The sequence below is a fragment of the Neolamprologus multifasciatus genome, chromosome 6 (assembly GCF_963576455.1).
Source record: "Neolamprologus multifasciatus chromosome 6, fNeoMul1.2, whole genome shotgun sequence".
NCBI lineage: Eukaryota > Metazoa > Chordata > Actinopteri > Cichliformes > Cichlidae > Neolamprologus > Neolamprologus multifasciatus.
In genome coordinates, this window is record NC_140444.1 from 24152401 (window position 1) to 24168047 (window position 15647).

Genomic DNA, 15647 nt, shown 5'->3' on the forward strand with positions numbered 1-15647 from the left:
TTTCACAATATGCTGTTGAAAATAGGAGTGGGCGATATAGGAAAAAAAATTCTGAATAACGTATCGGTGATTCCAGCTGGCAATTTATTAATGCAAACAAAACAAAGGGGCTTCCTGCTTTTCCAGTGAACTACTGTCACTGATGGTAGACCACCTAAATCAAAGTGTAACTTTATTCATACAAGGTGCCAACGCTAGCTTTACAGTACAGTAGTATCAACACAGCATTATACACAATTTAAACTCATCTAAACAATAAACATAGGTGTAATATATATATATATATATATATATATATATATATATATATATATATATATGTAACATAACCAGCTACTGTGTGTGCAAACCTGGTAAAGACCTATAGTAAACGTTTGACCTCTGTTATTGCCAACAAAGGTTATGTTACAAAGTATTGAGTTGTATATATATGTATATATATGTATATATATATATATATGTATATATATATATGTATATGTATATATATATCCATGAATTCACATGGTAGGATTTGTAAAGAATTTATTCGTAAATCAGGGTGGAAAATAAGTATTTGGTCAATAACAAAAATACAACTCAATACTTTGTAACATAACCTTTGTTGGCAATAACAGAGGTCAAACGTTTACTATAGGTCTTTACCAGGTTTGCACACACAGTAGCTGGTAGTTTGGCCCATTCCTCCATGCAGATCTTCTCAAGAGCAGTGATGTTTTGGGGCTGTCGCCGAGCAACACGGACTTTCAACTCCCGCCACAGATTTTCTATGGGGTTGAGGTCTGGAGACTGGCTAGGCCACTCCAGGACTTTCAAATGCTTCTTACGGAGCCACTCCTTTGTTGCCCGGGCGGTGTGTTTTGGATCATTGTCATGTTGGAAGACCCAGCCTCGTTTCATCTTCAAAGTTCTCACTGATGGAAGGAGGTTTTGGCTCAAAATCTCACGATACTTGGCCCCATTCATTCTGTCGTTAACACGGATCAGTCGTCCTGTCCCCTTGGCAGAAAAACAGCCCCATAGCATGATGTTTCCACCCCCATGCTTCACAGTAGGTATGGTGTTCTTGGGATGCAACTCAGTATTCTTCTTCCTCCAAACACGACGAGTTGAGTTTATACCAAAAAGTTCTACTTTGGTTTCATCTGACCACATGACATTCTCCCAATCCTCTGCTGTATCATCCATGTGCTCTCTGGCAAACTTCAGACGGGCCTGGACATGCACTGGCTTCAGCAGCGGAACACGTCTGGCACTGCGGGATTTGATTCCCTGCCGTTGTAGTGTGTTACTGATGGTGACCTTTGTTACTTTGGTCCCAGCTCTCTGCAGGTCATTCACCAGGTCCCCCCGTGTGGTTCTGGGATCTTTGCTCACCGTTCTCATGATCATTTTGACCCCACGGGATGAGATCTTGCGTGGAGCCCCAGATCGAGGGAGATTATCAGTGGTCTTGTATGTCTTCCATTTTCTGATGATTGCTCCCACAGTTGATTTTTTCACACCAAGCTGCTTGCCTATTGTAGATTCACTCTTCCCAGTCTGGTGCAGGTCTACAATTCTTTTCCTGGTGTCCTTCGAAAGCTCTTTGGTCTTGGCCATGGCGGAGTTTGGAGTCTGACTGGTTGAGGCTGTGGACAGGTGTCTTTTATACAGATGATGAGGTCAAACAGGTGCCATTCATACAGGTAACGAGTGGGGGACAGAAAAGCTTCTTACAGAAGACGTTACAGGTCTGTGAGAGCCAGGGATTTTCCTTGTTTGAGGTGACCAAATACTTATTTTCCACCCTGATTTACGAATAAATTCTTTACAAATCCTACCATGTGAATTCATGGATTTTTTTTTCACATTCTGTCTCTCACAGTTGAAGTGTACCTCTGGTGCAAATTACTGACCTCTGTCATCATTTTAAGTGGGGGAACTTGCACAATCGGTGGCTGACTAAATACTTTTTTGCCCCACTGTATATGTATATATATATATATGTTTTGTTTTTTGTTTTGTTTTTTTATATTAAATATCTCACAAACAGTAGCCAATCACTATTTCATACGTTATATCTGGACTCAGTACATCAAAATCTATCAAAAAGAAATAAAACATTTTATCTCTGAAGCACACGTCTGAAAAATGATTAAGCAGTGTTTCGAAAAACATAGATTTGACTTAGCAAACTTTGTTTGAAGGAAATTTGATGTTGTGTTTAATGCAGAGCTGGCTTGGAAGAAGAGCTTGACATGCTGCAAGTCCAGGCTGCTATGGACCGGGCCACAGTAAAGGAACTCCACCTCTGTCTTGCAAACAAACACCAAGGTGAGCATTTTCCTTCACACTAGTTCTTCTTTTTGTCGGGGAGTGCCTTAAAAATTCCAAAATAATGCTTTTCTCTTCGGTCTTTATTAATTGAATGAATGTTTCCATTTGTCTGAAAATAATTAAACTAAACTGAATTCTACGCAGTTATTCTGTTTTTAATTTTAAGCTCATGTTGTTTGCAATGCTACTTCTTCTTCTTTTTTTTTTTTTAATTAAGCACTGGTCTGGTCAGGGCCATGTGCATTACTGCGCGGATTTAATAAGACTACTCCCAGGAGAATTCATAGGACAACTCAATTAAGACTTGATCAACTCCTGGTAAATTGATTAGGACATCAAGTGTGGTGTCCATCTTGTCTGCATGTATTATTCCTGGTGTTAAAAATTACATCCCTTTTAATCCAATCTGCAGCTTTGTCAGATGCTGACCACTGCAACCAGTGACCTTAATTAACTAGTTCAATAACAGATCTGTTCTATATCACTTTAATTTTCTTCACAGCCAATGATGGTGTCTGGTGAAGATGCAAGCATGTGATTTAAAGGATTGCACTAATTAAAATAGTGGCTCGACTTCTTTTGGCAGTCTAGTTAGGAATATGAGAAAGCAGCCTCTGTTGAAAGGACATGCTTGGCTTTACATTTTGTCAGGGAAGAATCCCTTAACTTTGACGGAGTGTGGTCTCAGCAATAGATAGGCATCTGTGTTTTCTGATTTGGTATAGTTTTAATACAGATTATGAACATGTCTGCTGTTTTGCAGTCCAAATAAGGTTACACCATTGTGGCAATATTCAGAATATTTCATATTAAATCTACACTGAACTGAGTATATTTGGAGTCAGTTGGACATAAAGTCAAGACTCTTAAGAGGAAATTATGGATGGCCATAAGATTTACTCCTGAGGAACCGCTTTGACCCGATCAAAAAAGATGCAAGGTTCAGTCGCTCACACCAGGATCACACTAACGAAAGACAGCAGATGAAAGGAACGGAGTCTTTGTGCTGCTTCCTATGAGGAGACACGGGAGGGATGTTAATGTATGCTGCAGTGCCAGAACCTCCTTCAACAGTGGGTGACTAGGGAGCCACCACGTCTTCTTATCAAGGTAGTGCTGAGGTGCCAACTCCCATGCCACCAGTGCTGGAGCTGGATAATTGTCTCCCAACCTGGTTATGTACCCAGCGAACACAGCAGCCCTCCTGTCCTATTTGGTGCTCTGTCTGATTGAATGTGACATGTAGGGAAGACAAAAGGGCAGGCTAATTCAAAGTAACAAACTTCCCTGGGCAAAGCATCAATGCAAAGCAAGGGAGCAGCAGCTCTTTACAACATGACCCTCTCTCTTTTTGCTCTCTGCTTCTGTGGCCGCTTTTTCCCCCTCAACTCGTTCTCCAAAAGATCAAGTGACCTAAAAAGTCAAGGTCCTGAATATTTAATGTTTCCAGCCTCATTGTACAAATTATTTTGGTCATCCCGTCAGGAATGTTTAAACAGGAGAGAAAGAAAAGCGGAATGTTTTGTATTGTTCTCTTTCAAACATTCGTTTCGGTGTCTCACTATGGGGAACACTCTCTCAGCGTTGTCCTCAGAAGCCTCTATATCATTACCCCAGCCAGCATTGGCTGGCAGTCGTGATGCTTGCGTCAGGAAGGGGCCACCCTCCTCCCTATAAAAGGGTGTGACGCAGCGTCACCCATCATTCAATTTCCTCTTCTCGCTTCTTAGAAACCTCATCTCTCCTGACTGTGACCATGAGTGCTAGCTTAACTGTCCACGCGAGCAAGCTAACACCTTGGTCACTGGGCGCTAGCATAGTTCGCGTTTCGAGTCGCCTGCTCTTCACCACAGAGCCAGGTTGGAGAGTGTGTTAGCTGCCACCATGCACCTAGCACAACAGCTAGCTGACCAAGCTAACTGTTTTTTGCTACACACGGTCACCAAGCCAGGTAGCACAAGCGCTAGCCACCACACTAGCTAGGTCATACTAGCTCACCATAGCTACCCGACCGAGAGAAAAAAAACAGCGTTAGCCGTCCAGCCATTCCAAGCTAGCTACACCAAGTTTCCTTAATATGGCAGACTGCAAATCGCTTCCCAGAATTTGCCCCTGCGGTTGCAAAATCTCAGGTTCAGATACATCGCGTGTGTGATGTGCCTCGGGCTGCAACACGCCCAAACGGCTATTTCCACACCTTGTTCATACGAACACTGCACTCGCTTCACCCTAAAAAGCCTTTGCCTGTCAAAGAAGGACCCAATGCTGTCTCCAATCGGCCCACCGATGGAGCACACTGAGTCCGCCACACCAGGCACCAGCTGGGGCGACGAGATGGATATCGTCCTCCCGCTGGCGGATGATGCCGAGGTCAGCTGCGAAGCTATGCTGTCTAATTCCCTCGAGGTTAATGACGAGCTACTCAGCGAATCCTCTGAGGGAGCGTCGGAACATCTCGTCTCGGACGAGGACGATGGGATTTTTTTGCCCCCTCTGGTCAGAATTCTGCGACACAAGGGGCAGATTGTGATAACCCCGGCACACAGTCCCGCGGCATGGAGCTATTTGACGTTGCAAAACGGGCAGCTGAAAAGCTGGCGATCCCATGGCCCGCGGTGACAACGGAGACCTCCACCTCACGATAGGAGGGTAAAAGGCTCCCCAAAGCGAAGTGCACTACTAAGCAGGTACTGCCGCTTTTCCCTGAATGCATGGACGAGGTCACACGCTGCCGGGCAAAGCCATTCTCGTCACCCAACCCCGTGCAGGGAGCGGCGGCGTTTGACTGCGCTGGAATGAAGGGAAGGGGTATCTACCAAATTCCCACAGTGGAGAATCTGGTGGCTTCTCATCTCCACCCAAACCAGAAACGTTCCATGTCATCTGGTCCGTCCCTGCCCTCCAAGGCCAAACGCCTGCAGTCCTCCCTGGCTGACAAGGCGTATAAATCGGTTGCCACCGCCGTGAGGGCATTGAACGCCTCATCGCTCCTGGTAGCCTACTCGGCGGAGCTCCAGGACCAGACTGCTGAGAACCTGGATGCTAGCGACCTGTGGGAAGAGCTGGGCGTTGTTACGGACCAGTGTCTCCACCTCACTAGAGCAGCAGTACAAGCGGCGGGCAGAGCTCTTAGCATCATCGTCCTACAGGAGAGGGCCAGATGGCTGAACTTGTCGGGGCTTTCAGACGGAGAAAAACGTGACATTCTGGATGAAAGCATCGACCCTGCTGTCCTTTTCGGGACCGTCGTTGCCACCATGCAAAGACGGTGCGAGGAGAAAAAGAAAGAGGGAGAGGCCCTGCAGCTGTGTCTCTCTCGGAAGACCCAGGCTACGCCCCCGCCTCCACCCAGTCGCCGCATGTTCGCTCAGGTCACCAGCCGGCGTGCCGACATTTAGAATCCCTCGTTTAGAACCCTAGACCCACTGGCCCAGGAAACATGTCCCGCCTGCTGCCGCTCAGGGTGCCCCACCACCAGCCAAGCAGTCGGACCGCAAGAAGAAGCGGACTGCCTAACATCCCCCACAGGGAGATCGGAGCCAGACCAGCCCGGTCTCCAAGTTCACTCCAGGACCCAGTTCCGGAGCCCATTCGGAGAAGTGTGTTCTGCCTCCACCTTTCAGCGCGTGGGACTCGAGTTGAATCCCACAGAGCTCATGTCAACAAAGAGATGACGAGACACTGTTCAGCTGAATCAAGCATGTCACAGTCTCACAAAAACACACTGTTTATTAAAAATTTGCCCATTGCATCCAGGCATGTTGCCAAGGGCAAGGGAAAAATGTGTGAAAAACACAGAGTATGTTGAAAAACATAATGCCCCCACGCACCCAGACACCACCGGGGTCGATTCCCTCAGTGGTGTCCGGCCCCATGAGCGCTGGTCAAGCGCGGGCTCCCCGCGCATGCGCAGTCGGGTCTGGCCCGCAGGACCAGTTTCCACCACAAGAGGGAGCCAAAGCTCTGTCTACTGTGAAGTGCCTGCCTTTGGGGCCGCTGTCAGCAAGAATAGAGAGATGGCGAGCTCTCGCTGCGCCAGAATGGGTTGTGAGGACATTAGAGCAAGGCTATCGTTTGCAATTCGCAACCACCCCTCCCAGATTTCACAAAGTGATTTTCTCTCTTGCAAAAGGCGAATTAGCCAGGATCCTGCAAGAAGAAATAACTACCTTGCTATCAAAGGGAGCAGTGCAAGAAATACCCCAGGAGCAGAGCCAATGCGGCTTTTACTCAAAGTATTTTCTCGTGCCCAAGAAGGGAGGGGGACTGCGTTCGATACTGGACCTACGGGCTCTGAATCAGCATCTGAGGTCATACAAATTCAGGATGTTGACGACCACCACTCTGCTGCATGTAGTGCGCCCAGGCGATTGGTTTACATCAATAGACCTGAAGGACGCATATTTTCACATCCCTATTTACCCGCCTCACAGAAAATTACTGTGCTTTGCGGGCGGGTTACGGACCCGTCCTTTGCACATGCTGGCTCACAGACTGATCATGTGGAGCAGCATCAATCTGTTGTCACTGAGAGCTACTCACATTCCAGGAGCTCTGAACTTGGGAGCAGACTTAATGTCCAGGGGAAACCCACAGTACGGGGACTGGACCGTGCACCCACATGAGGTGACCCAAATCTGGACCCGCTTTGGCCACCCACAGGTCGATCTGTTTGCCTCGAGGAAGAACACTCAGTGTCCACTGTATTTCTCCCTGAGGGACCAGGAGGCTCCGCTAGGGGTAGACGCATTAGCTCAAAACTGGCCACAAGCTCTGCTTTATGCGTTCCCTCCACTGGCCTTAATTTCTCCCACTCTAACCAGAGTGAGAGAGAGAGGGCTAACAATGATATTGATCGCCCCAAGGTGGACGAGATCCCATTGGTTAGTGGAGATTATGCCCCTCTTGTGGAGCGAACCTTGGCCTCTCCCTCTCCGACGAGACCTAGTCTCCCAAGCCAGGGGGGAGATTTTTCACCCTCACCCCGAGCTCCTCGCCCTGTGGGCTTGGCCCGTGAGAGGTTGAATCTGAGTACAGCAGGACTCCCCAGTGGTGTTATAGCCACTATACAGAGAGCTAGAGCCCCCTCCACAAGATCATTGTATGAGAACAAGTGGAGGGTATTTGAGGAATGGTGTGGAAAGTCTCTCCTTTCTCCAAGAACTGTTAGATAAAGGAAAGGCCTTTTCCACAATTAAAGTATATCTAGCAGCCATTTCAGCCTGCCATGCGGGCTTTGTGGATGGCCCAGTGAGCCATCACCCGCTAGTCTGCCGTTTCATGAAAGGGGCACGACGGCTCCACCCAGTGTCTAAACCTCTCGTTCCCACGTGGGATTTATCCCTGGGGCTGGGGGCAGTTTCACAGCCACCATTTGTACCACTAAACCAGGTGGGAATAAAAACCCTGTCTTTGAAGACTGCATTGCTCCTGGCTCTCGCATCTGCAAAGCGTGTCAGTGATATTCATGCACTGTCAGTACACAAAGAGTGCACCCGATTCACGCGGGATAACTCTAGAGTCACACTCAGGCCAAATCCGGCCTTTGTGCCCAAAAATCCTTATCTCCAATGCATCCCATTGGAGCTTGAATCTTTTTGCCCTCCTCCTTTCTCCTCCCCTGAACAGGAGCGCCTACATGCTCTCTGTCCAGTTAGGGCTTTATGTACCTATATAGAGAGAACGAAGGCTTTCAGGAGGTCGGATCAGCTGTTTGTTTCCTGGGCTAAACCACATCTTGGCAAGCCCGTTAGCAAACAACGCATTTCCCACTGGATTGTTGAGGCGATCCAATTGGCTTATTCCAGCTTATCCCCCCCCCCCCCCCCCCCCCCCCCTCCCTTGGGCCCTTTTTAGGGGCGTCTTTATAGAACAGATATGTGCAGCGGCGAGCTGGGCTTCACCTTTGACCTTTGCAAGGTTTTACAAGTTGGATGTCACTGCACCAACTCTAGCCCACACTGTGTTAAGTGTGGGGCCCCACGAGACCTCCTAAGTGGGCAGTCAGTCATTCAGATGGGCTTATCTGGCAATACGGGAGTCTGCATATGACCATAGTGAGACACCAAAACGAATGTTTGAAAGAGAACTTGAGGTTACTCTATTCCGTAACCCCCGTTCTCTGATAACATGAGTGAGGTGTCTCACCAGATCACCAGTAATGATATAGAGGCTTCTGAGGACAACGCTGAGAGAGCGTTCCCCATAGTGAGACACCTCACTCATGTTATCAGAGAACGGGGGTTACGGAATAGAGTAACCTCAAGTTTTGTGTTGCCCTTCGCATATACGTAGGCAGGGAAGTTGTTTGTACTACAGCAGGTAGATACTGGGTAGGTAGCAGTGACAGAGGTCTGTTAGATTGTGTTAGATGTGTTCATGAATACACATGCATCAAATGCCTGAACACTTGCACTCTTGCATGCTTTCTGTTGTTATCATAAAGTCTAAATCATATGTTTGCCAGGGCCACTATTGAAGTTCCCAGAATAAAGCTGCATGTTTGTCTGTGGAGATTAGAAGTCCTTTGGGGAAACACAGTGGACTACAAAGCAGTGCAGCCTGGGGCTGTGTATTCACAAGGGATTCAAGCACTTCTCTTCGTTTGTTTTAGGTCCCCAGAGAGGGGTTGCATATAGTATACACCCGCCTGCACTTCTGAGCCCTGTTTTCCTATTTCCCGGTGGGCTATTAAATAAAACACCTTTCTATTAATCTGAAGTTAAAGGGCTGTGTAAGATTTTTGAAACCAAAGGTGTTTTTTGCAGAGAAAATTCCAAGTCCACATGAAAACAGCATTAGGGATTTTTCAGATTTGATTGACAAAAAGGAAAAAAGACACTGAACCTCAGGAAGGAAATTAGACCTTACTAATGCTAATTGATTTAAATGTACCCTTTTTATAATTATTCTATTGATTGAGCAGCTTGAATTTGACACAAAGTGTCACAATAACAAGCTTTGTTCTTCTTTGCAGAATTACTTCACAAAATGGTTGAGGAGCACCAGGTCAAAAGCAGCACTCCGAAAAAGCCTTCTCTTCTTTCAGGTCAAATGGAGCAGTCATTGAAAAAGGTACAGCACTATGCTGTCACGGGGTGTTCTTTGTCACTGCCTATAAAGGAAATCCAACACAGCCATAAGTACAGCATGGCAGCTCTCAGAAATGTTTAGTTTTGCTCTTTCAAGAATAGTTTAACGGTGTTCGTTGGAGAAGAAGGGTCATGTAGTAATTTCCAAGCACAGTATCAACTAGACAGTCTGTAAATTGCCAAATATAATTTGTGTATCCCAGAAAATACTAGTTGATTTAACGTAGATTTCATAGGTTTGGAGGCATGTTTTACGCTCACACTCACACACACATTTAAAACCCTGCTTGCATGAGCTTATATGTTCCCCCACCCCTTCAGCCTTCATGGCAGTAAATCATCAGGAGTGGGGATAGCCGTCTAATTTTGTTTGAAGGGTACCAGGCTTCACCAGCAGGCAGAGAGAGAACCAAATAAAAGGGAAAAATTGCCTGGAGGCACAAACCCAGCAGGCATCCACTGTTCTCTTAAACAGTCTCCACCAAAGATCTAACAAATAGACTAAGTGCTCATGGTTGCAGCGTAGTTAAAGGTGATCAGGGTAACGGGGTGCAAGTCAGATGTCCATAACCGTGTTTGACTGGGGACCACGGTATTGCTCCCCTCTCCGCCCCCCACCCACACAGCAAACTGTAATTACGCACTTGGGAAAATATCAGTGGAGAGGAAAACTAGTAAATCACGATATGGTCTTTCTCATTGAATCTTACTAATATTAATACTATAGAGCAGGTTGTTATTTTGTCGCTAGCAGTCCAAGAATAAGTATTTCTGTTTTTTTTAAAAACTAAAAAAAAAACTAAAAACTACAGATATATAAGCCAAAATTGATTATTTTGTAGCACAGAAGCCCCATATATGTTTTTTTTTTCTTTTCAGATTGATCAACTGGAGCAAAGAATGATAAGCATGGAGGAGCAGACAGAAAGGCTGAAAGATGAAAAAGAGCAGCTACTCGAAGTCAACGAAGACTTGGCCCACAACTGCCGCAAACTCCAAGCCTCTTTGGATCATCAAAGAACTCAAGAAGCTGCTCGTGAAAAGGCAGCCCATGCGCAGGCCGTGGCTCAGGAGGAGCAGCACTGTAGTGAGGTCAAGGCTCTAGAAGTACAGCTGGCCTCATCTCAGAAAGAGGCTACAAAGCTTCATCAGCAGTTGCTGAAGCTGAGACAGGAGCTGGGGATTCTCAGAGCAGCTAAGGACTTCTATAGGAATCGTGCTGCAGGACCGATGCGGGCAGGTGGGATCGCTAACAGCATTAGCAGCAAGGTCAAATTCAAAACAACCAGGCACAGAGGTCTGCTACGGCAGCGCAGCCACCAAAGAGTCGGCGCCAATCAAGCCATCAGCTGGCAAGGCCCAAGCTCCAGTGCCGCTAAAGACGAGTGGGAGGACATGAGCGTAGAAAGGTAATGATACACATGCACGCGCACTGACGCACATATTCTCACACACCCCCTCTCATTATTTTTAGGTGTTTGGGCAGAGAGGATAGGCTGGCTGAATAGTTGGGGGGGGGTACCAGTAGCAGCAGCAGCAGCATCGAGGGGACAACGTGCATTTGCAAAGCGTAAGCAAATGGGTGATTGAATTTCATTGTCTGTCTAGTTGGTATTCAGGAGCCAAAAGAAGAATGTGAGCAAGAATGATAGAGAGAAGGAGAGCGGAGGGGGGGGAAACTACTGTCAGATCCTTTGAAATATCCTGGGACGCCTCGCTTGGAGCTTATTGACTGAAATTTGCATGCAAAATTAGCCACCTCTCTACACAAAGTTGAACCGATGCCAGAAAAGCCCAGGGATAAGGGGCCGCCAAAGCCTTGATACCTTCCAGTGATGCCATTTTCATGCACTAGTCACGCTACCCCGAAATTGACAGTTTGGCAGTTTGATTTAATTTACTCGTTCTTTGCATATTTACTACCCCCCATCGACAGCACTAAGGATCCCCCTGCAAGGACCCAGTCCACCCCCACCTCCCAAACACACACACACAGACACACTCCTATATGAAGCCCACCTTGCGTCTAGTTATGTTAGTTATCTTGTGGCATGTCGGTTCACAAATGTATGTGTGTGTGTGTGCTGCTCTTTTTTTCCTCCAGCCACCCCATAGCCCCCTCCCAACACACACACATAGACATACACACATACACTTCCTTTCCATCCCACACTCCTCTCCTTAGCTCCTCGCCTTAATTTGGTTAGATGAATTTTGAATGACCCTACTCGGATCAGTACCAGATGTCTACAAGCTGTTTAACACCCTCTAAATTAAGAACCATCGACAGTAATTATTTCATGTATGTTTTATGCAAAAAAGCCACTGAGCCAACATCTATTGAGTGATGGCTGAAATGATTTGATTTCAAACACTCGCTGATATTTATTTCCCTTCTCTTTCTCTCCCGGTATGCCTTGCTCTACACGCTCTCTAGCTCAGCCCTCCTAACTCACTACCTCTTCACCGACTAATTCATCAGACTCTAATCCACCCCAGCTCTATCCGCATGAGGCCGTTTAACGGGGACTGGGTGCAGCTATGCCCTGCTTTCCTAATACCACTCCATGTGGCTAATAAGCAGCAGTCTAATAAACGCTTTACCTGAGAGGAGGATCTAAGTGGATTTTTGAAGAAGGGGCCTAAACTGAGATGTTGTCTTATTTAAGGCACCTGTCAACTGATTTGCTACTGTAAAGCCTTCTGTGCCTCGTACCTTCTAGGGGTCCTCTTCACAAATGCTGTCTATGTCTGGTTGACATTCCTGGAAGGTACAGTATTTCTTCCAAAGGAGCTTCAGCCTAAATAGCACCAAATAAAGATGTCAGACTCGTTAAGGCTACTGACAAGTCTTTGTTTTTTTTCCCCACCTTATTTTTCTCGCTGCCTCTGGCTCTCAAGTTTTGAACTGCTAGAGGCAGCTGACCAATTTAAGCAGATCAGCAGTTTTGCTGCTAACCAGGAAAGAAAAAGAGCAAGCAGGTATCATCAGACTCCATCATTCAGTTATGCTAGAAGGAATAAAGGATATGTATTTTCGTGGTATATAAACTGTTGATCAGTGCTGCAGGACAGTACATTTCGGATGATTGCGCCACAAATTATGGATAAGGATAATATCAAAGATGGCAAACATTAATTTTCTCTCAAGGTACCAGAGTTTAAAAACGCTACTGGAGGGATTGGCTGTGATTGAGAACATAAGAGAACATTCCTTTAAATAAAACAGTAGCATAAGAGTAGATCAAGGATGTCAAACATAAGGCTCGGAGGCCAGAATTGGTCCGGCATATAATGTGGCCCACTGGACGGCTTTGAAGAATGTGAAGAGGAGGATCAATTTTGCCTTTTTTTTTTAACTGTATTTTCAGAAGTTTTACAGCTTTTCATCCTGATAAAGAAATTACCCATAGCCATTCACACAACACCAAAATAATTAATAGTCCCTGTTCTTTCCCTACCTGCTAAATAATCATTTTAAAGACAATTTTAAAGAACAATAGTAATTAACAAATAATTTAAAGAGCATTTTCTGTAAATTAACAAAAACCTTGTTTTATAATAACAGGATATTCTGGGCATGGGCTACATATTTATTTAAGCCCAAAGAGTAGTGCTTACAGATTTATTTTAATACTGTTGAGATTGCACTTCTTTTTCTTATATTAAAATATTACCTGGATTAAATGTGTAGTTGAATTTGCTTACTGTGACAGAAAGGGGAATTTCACTAGTTTGGCCTACTTAAGATCAAAGCCTGTATGTGGCTCACAATGTAAAATTTGACATCCTTGGAGTAGACAAAGCTAATCTTGGGTCTTAAAAATGTACAAGTGCCTTAGAAAATACATTATTCCTAAAGGCCAGCAGGAGGCGACTGCTCTGATTGCAAAAAGAAGTCCAATTGTCTCTCTGGATTCATGAGCACAGTAAATTTTTTATGGTTCACATCCAAAATTAACATGATGGTCATTTTGTAAAATACAGCCCCATGTAGAGTAAGACAGACCAGCAGAGTATGCTTTAGGCTGTGCCTACCTGCCTGTGATTGACAGGTTACTACTGTAGGGGCATGCATACTGTATCTGCTCAGTTCTCGGTGAGGTCCACCCCTTACACCCCTTGGAAGCTCTCATTTCCTCAGTGTAAGCATCTGCTGTCATTATGTTTCTACATAACAGGTTATCTGTATTTGCTCCACACAGGTTTGGACTCAGCATGTAAAAGCTTAGACATGTCCTCACATATAGAGTGGAAGCACCATGTACTGTAAATATATATATATGTTGTGTCTTAAAGAGGAACTAGGGAACAACTAGTTAGACTGCAGGCACAATTAAGAACTCCATTAATAATACTAAATTTAAGTTGGATCTATTTCCTGTCATCACCAAGTCGATGCGCGCAACCCTGGTGTTAGTGTTGGTGATTCGTAATCCTTAGCAAAGTCCCTGTGCCCCTTCCAAGCTGGTTTTAACCCTAACTAGCCCCCAGGCTTGTCATGTTCCAGTTAGATCCTCTCTCTGTGGTCTTTACCTCCGCTGCTTCTCCCAGACCCCACCTTAATAAACCCGCCAGCGTAAATGTCACTGGCTTCCACCTTCACGTCAAAGGTCACTGTCAATAAACCTGTGTGCATGTGTGTGTGTGTGTCTCTCAGGAAGCCCTTACCGTGCGTCCATCAGATGCAACTTTGCTTGGCTCCGCTCAGCCGTGCCTCTCACACATGTCTGTCACACACAGAGGGCTAATGAAGGCCACAGCCGCTCTCATACATGTTGATGCATTCACAAACAGCACCAGACACTGCAGCTTTTCACTTAATTTACACACACATTTACACTTCCAGCTCAGAAATTGGACGGGACATTGATTTTCTGTTTGAAGGAGGGGGCCGAAATGCACATATTTTTGCTTGATGTCAACTAAATCAACCATAAAAGGTAAATTGGATTTTTGTCCAAGGGTGGTACTTTCAGAACCAGGGTTGTCGGTTCAACTTCTAGTCTGTAATAGACTTCACCTTTCTCTACAGTGACAGTGCAGAGGAGTACTTGGACAGTCTCAACAGCCTGCCCTCGGGGACGGTGCCTCACAGACAGCACACTAATAGACAGGTTGGTCTACCCTTGTCTTTTAATTGTTTTTGGACTTAAAAAAGGAATAAAGATACAGTCAGAAGTAAGCGTCAGCTGTTTCCTGCTCACTGCTTTTTTGTACAGATTAACATTTTACTTGGGTTTGTGTGAATATTCAGCCTTTAAATGAAACTGCCTACAAGTGAATAAAATTAATGAAGGCCTTAGTATACAATGTCTCCTTGGTCCTAAATACGAGTGTAAATTTCAGCATAATTTTTAATTCTCTCAGACAAGCTTATCATTTCTTTAAGTAGTCTTCAGGAATAGTTCTCCAGGCCTCTTGAAGAACATTCAAAGCTCTTTTTTTGGACATTTGCTGTTGGTTTGAGGATGACAAACAATGAAAGAGCCTATACCATGTTTTGCACATGTCTGTGGACACCCACTGTAGTACCTCTCTCCTGAGCTCCTCTGTAAATACTGATTAGCGTTTGAACCAATATTTTCAAATTTGTATGTTTTTCGATGGAAAAAAGTAATACTTATCAAATAATATCTAGAAGGTGTAGGTAACACTATAGGTAATTCAGAAGTGATCGAAAACTGCAATTCTTCAAATGCCCACTCAAGGGATGTTTTGCAAGTCTTATAGCCTGATACAAAAATAGAGTTTTAGTCTATTTTCTCTGTCCGTGACAACAAAGATAGGTATCACCAACATTAGTTTTACTAAAAAAACAACAACAACAAAAAAAACCCAACAACTGTGTATCAGCTAGCTGTTTTTTGTTCTTTTGTTTTGTTTTTGCTAGCCAAAGTTATCATCGCTCTTTATTAAATTATTGTTGCATCCTACTTACAAAACTAGCCCTGCAGTTCTAACATTATGTAATAACTTTGTAACTCCATCCTGAAATAGTAGCCTGCAAAGCAGTGGAGTGACGCCTCAATGGCTATCCATCCATCTTTTATATACAGTTTATTGTCTGCATATATAATTCTTAGGGCCTCTGTAACTACTTTTTGTGTTGTTTGAGCTGTGCTGTACTATTCATTTTTAACTGGCTATCGCTTTATGTCTACATTCACAAAGACTTTCCTAGTCTTGTGACTGAGGAAGCCTTTGTGAATGCACACCACGAAATCATTAGGCCTG

At 45.0% G+C, this 15647-nt stretch overlaps 2 protein-coding genes across 3 annotated transcripts in view; both read left to right on the top strand.

Annotated features, from left to right (window-relative positions):
* The window catches only part of cntln (centlein, centrosomal protein), a 95101-nt gene that overhangs the window by 44917 nt on the left and 34537 nt on the right, over window positions 1-15647 (top strand). For both annotated transcript variants that reach the window (XM_085162089.1, XM_085162088.1), the window contains 4 exons: window positions 2216-2316; window positions 9296-9393; window positions 10290-10819; window positions 14446-14527. In XM_085162089.1, coding sequence (XP_085018215.1) covers window positions 2216-2316; window positions 9296-9393; window positions 10290-10819; window positions 14446-14527 — 811 coding nt within the window. The remainder of the gene's footprint in view (window positions 1-2215; window positions 2317-9295; window positions 9394-10289; window positions 10820-14445; window positions 14528-15647) is intronic.
* Window positions 6121-8130, top strand: LOC146517058 (uncharacterized). The gene has a single exon (XM_085162091.1). The coding sequence runs from the start codon at window positions 6121-6123 to the stop codon at window positions 7342-7344; it is 1224 nt and encodes a 407-aa protein (XP_085018217.1). The 3' UTR covers window positions 7345-8130.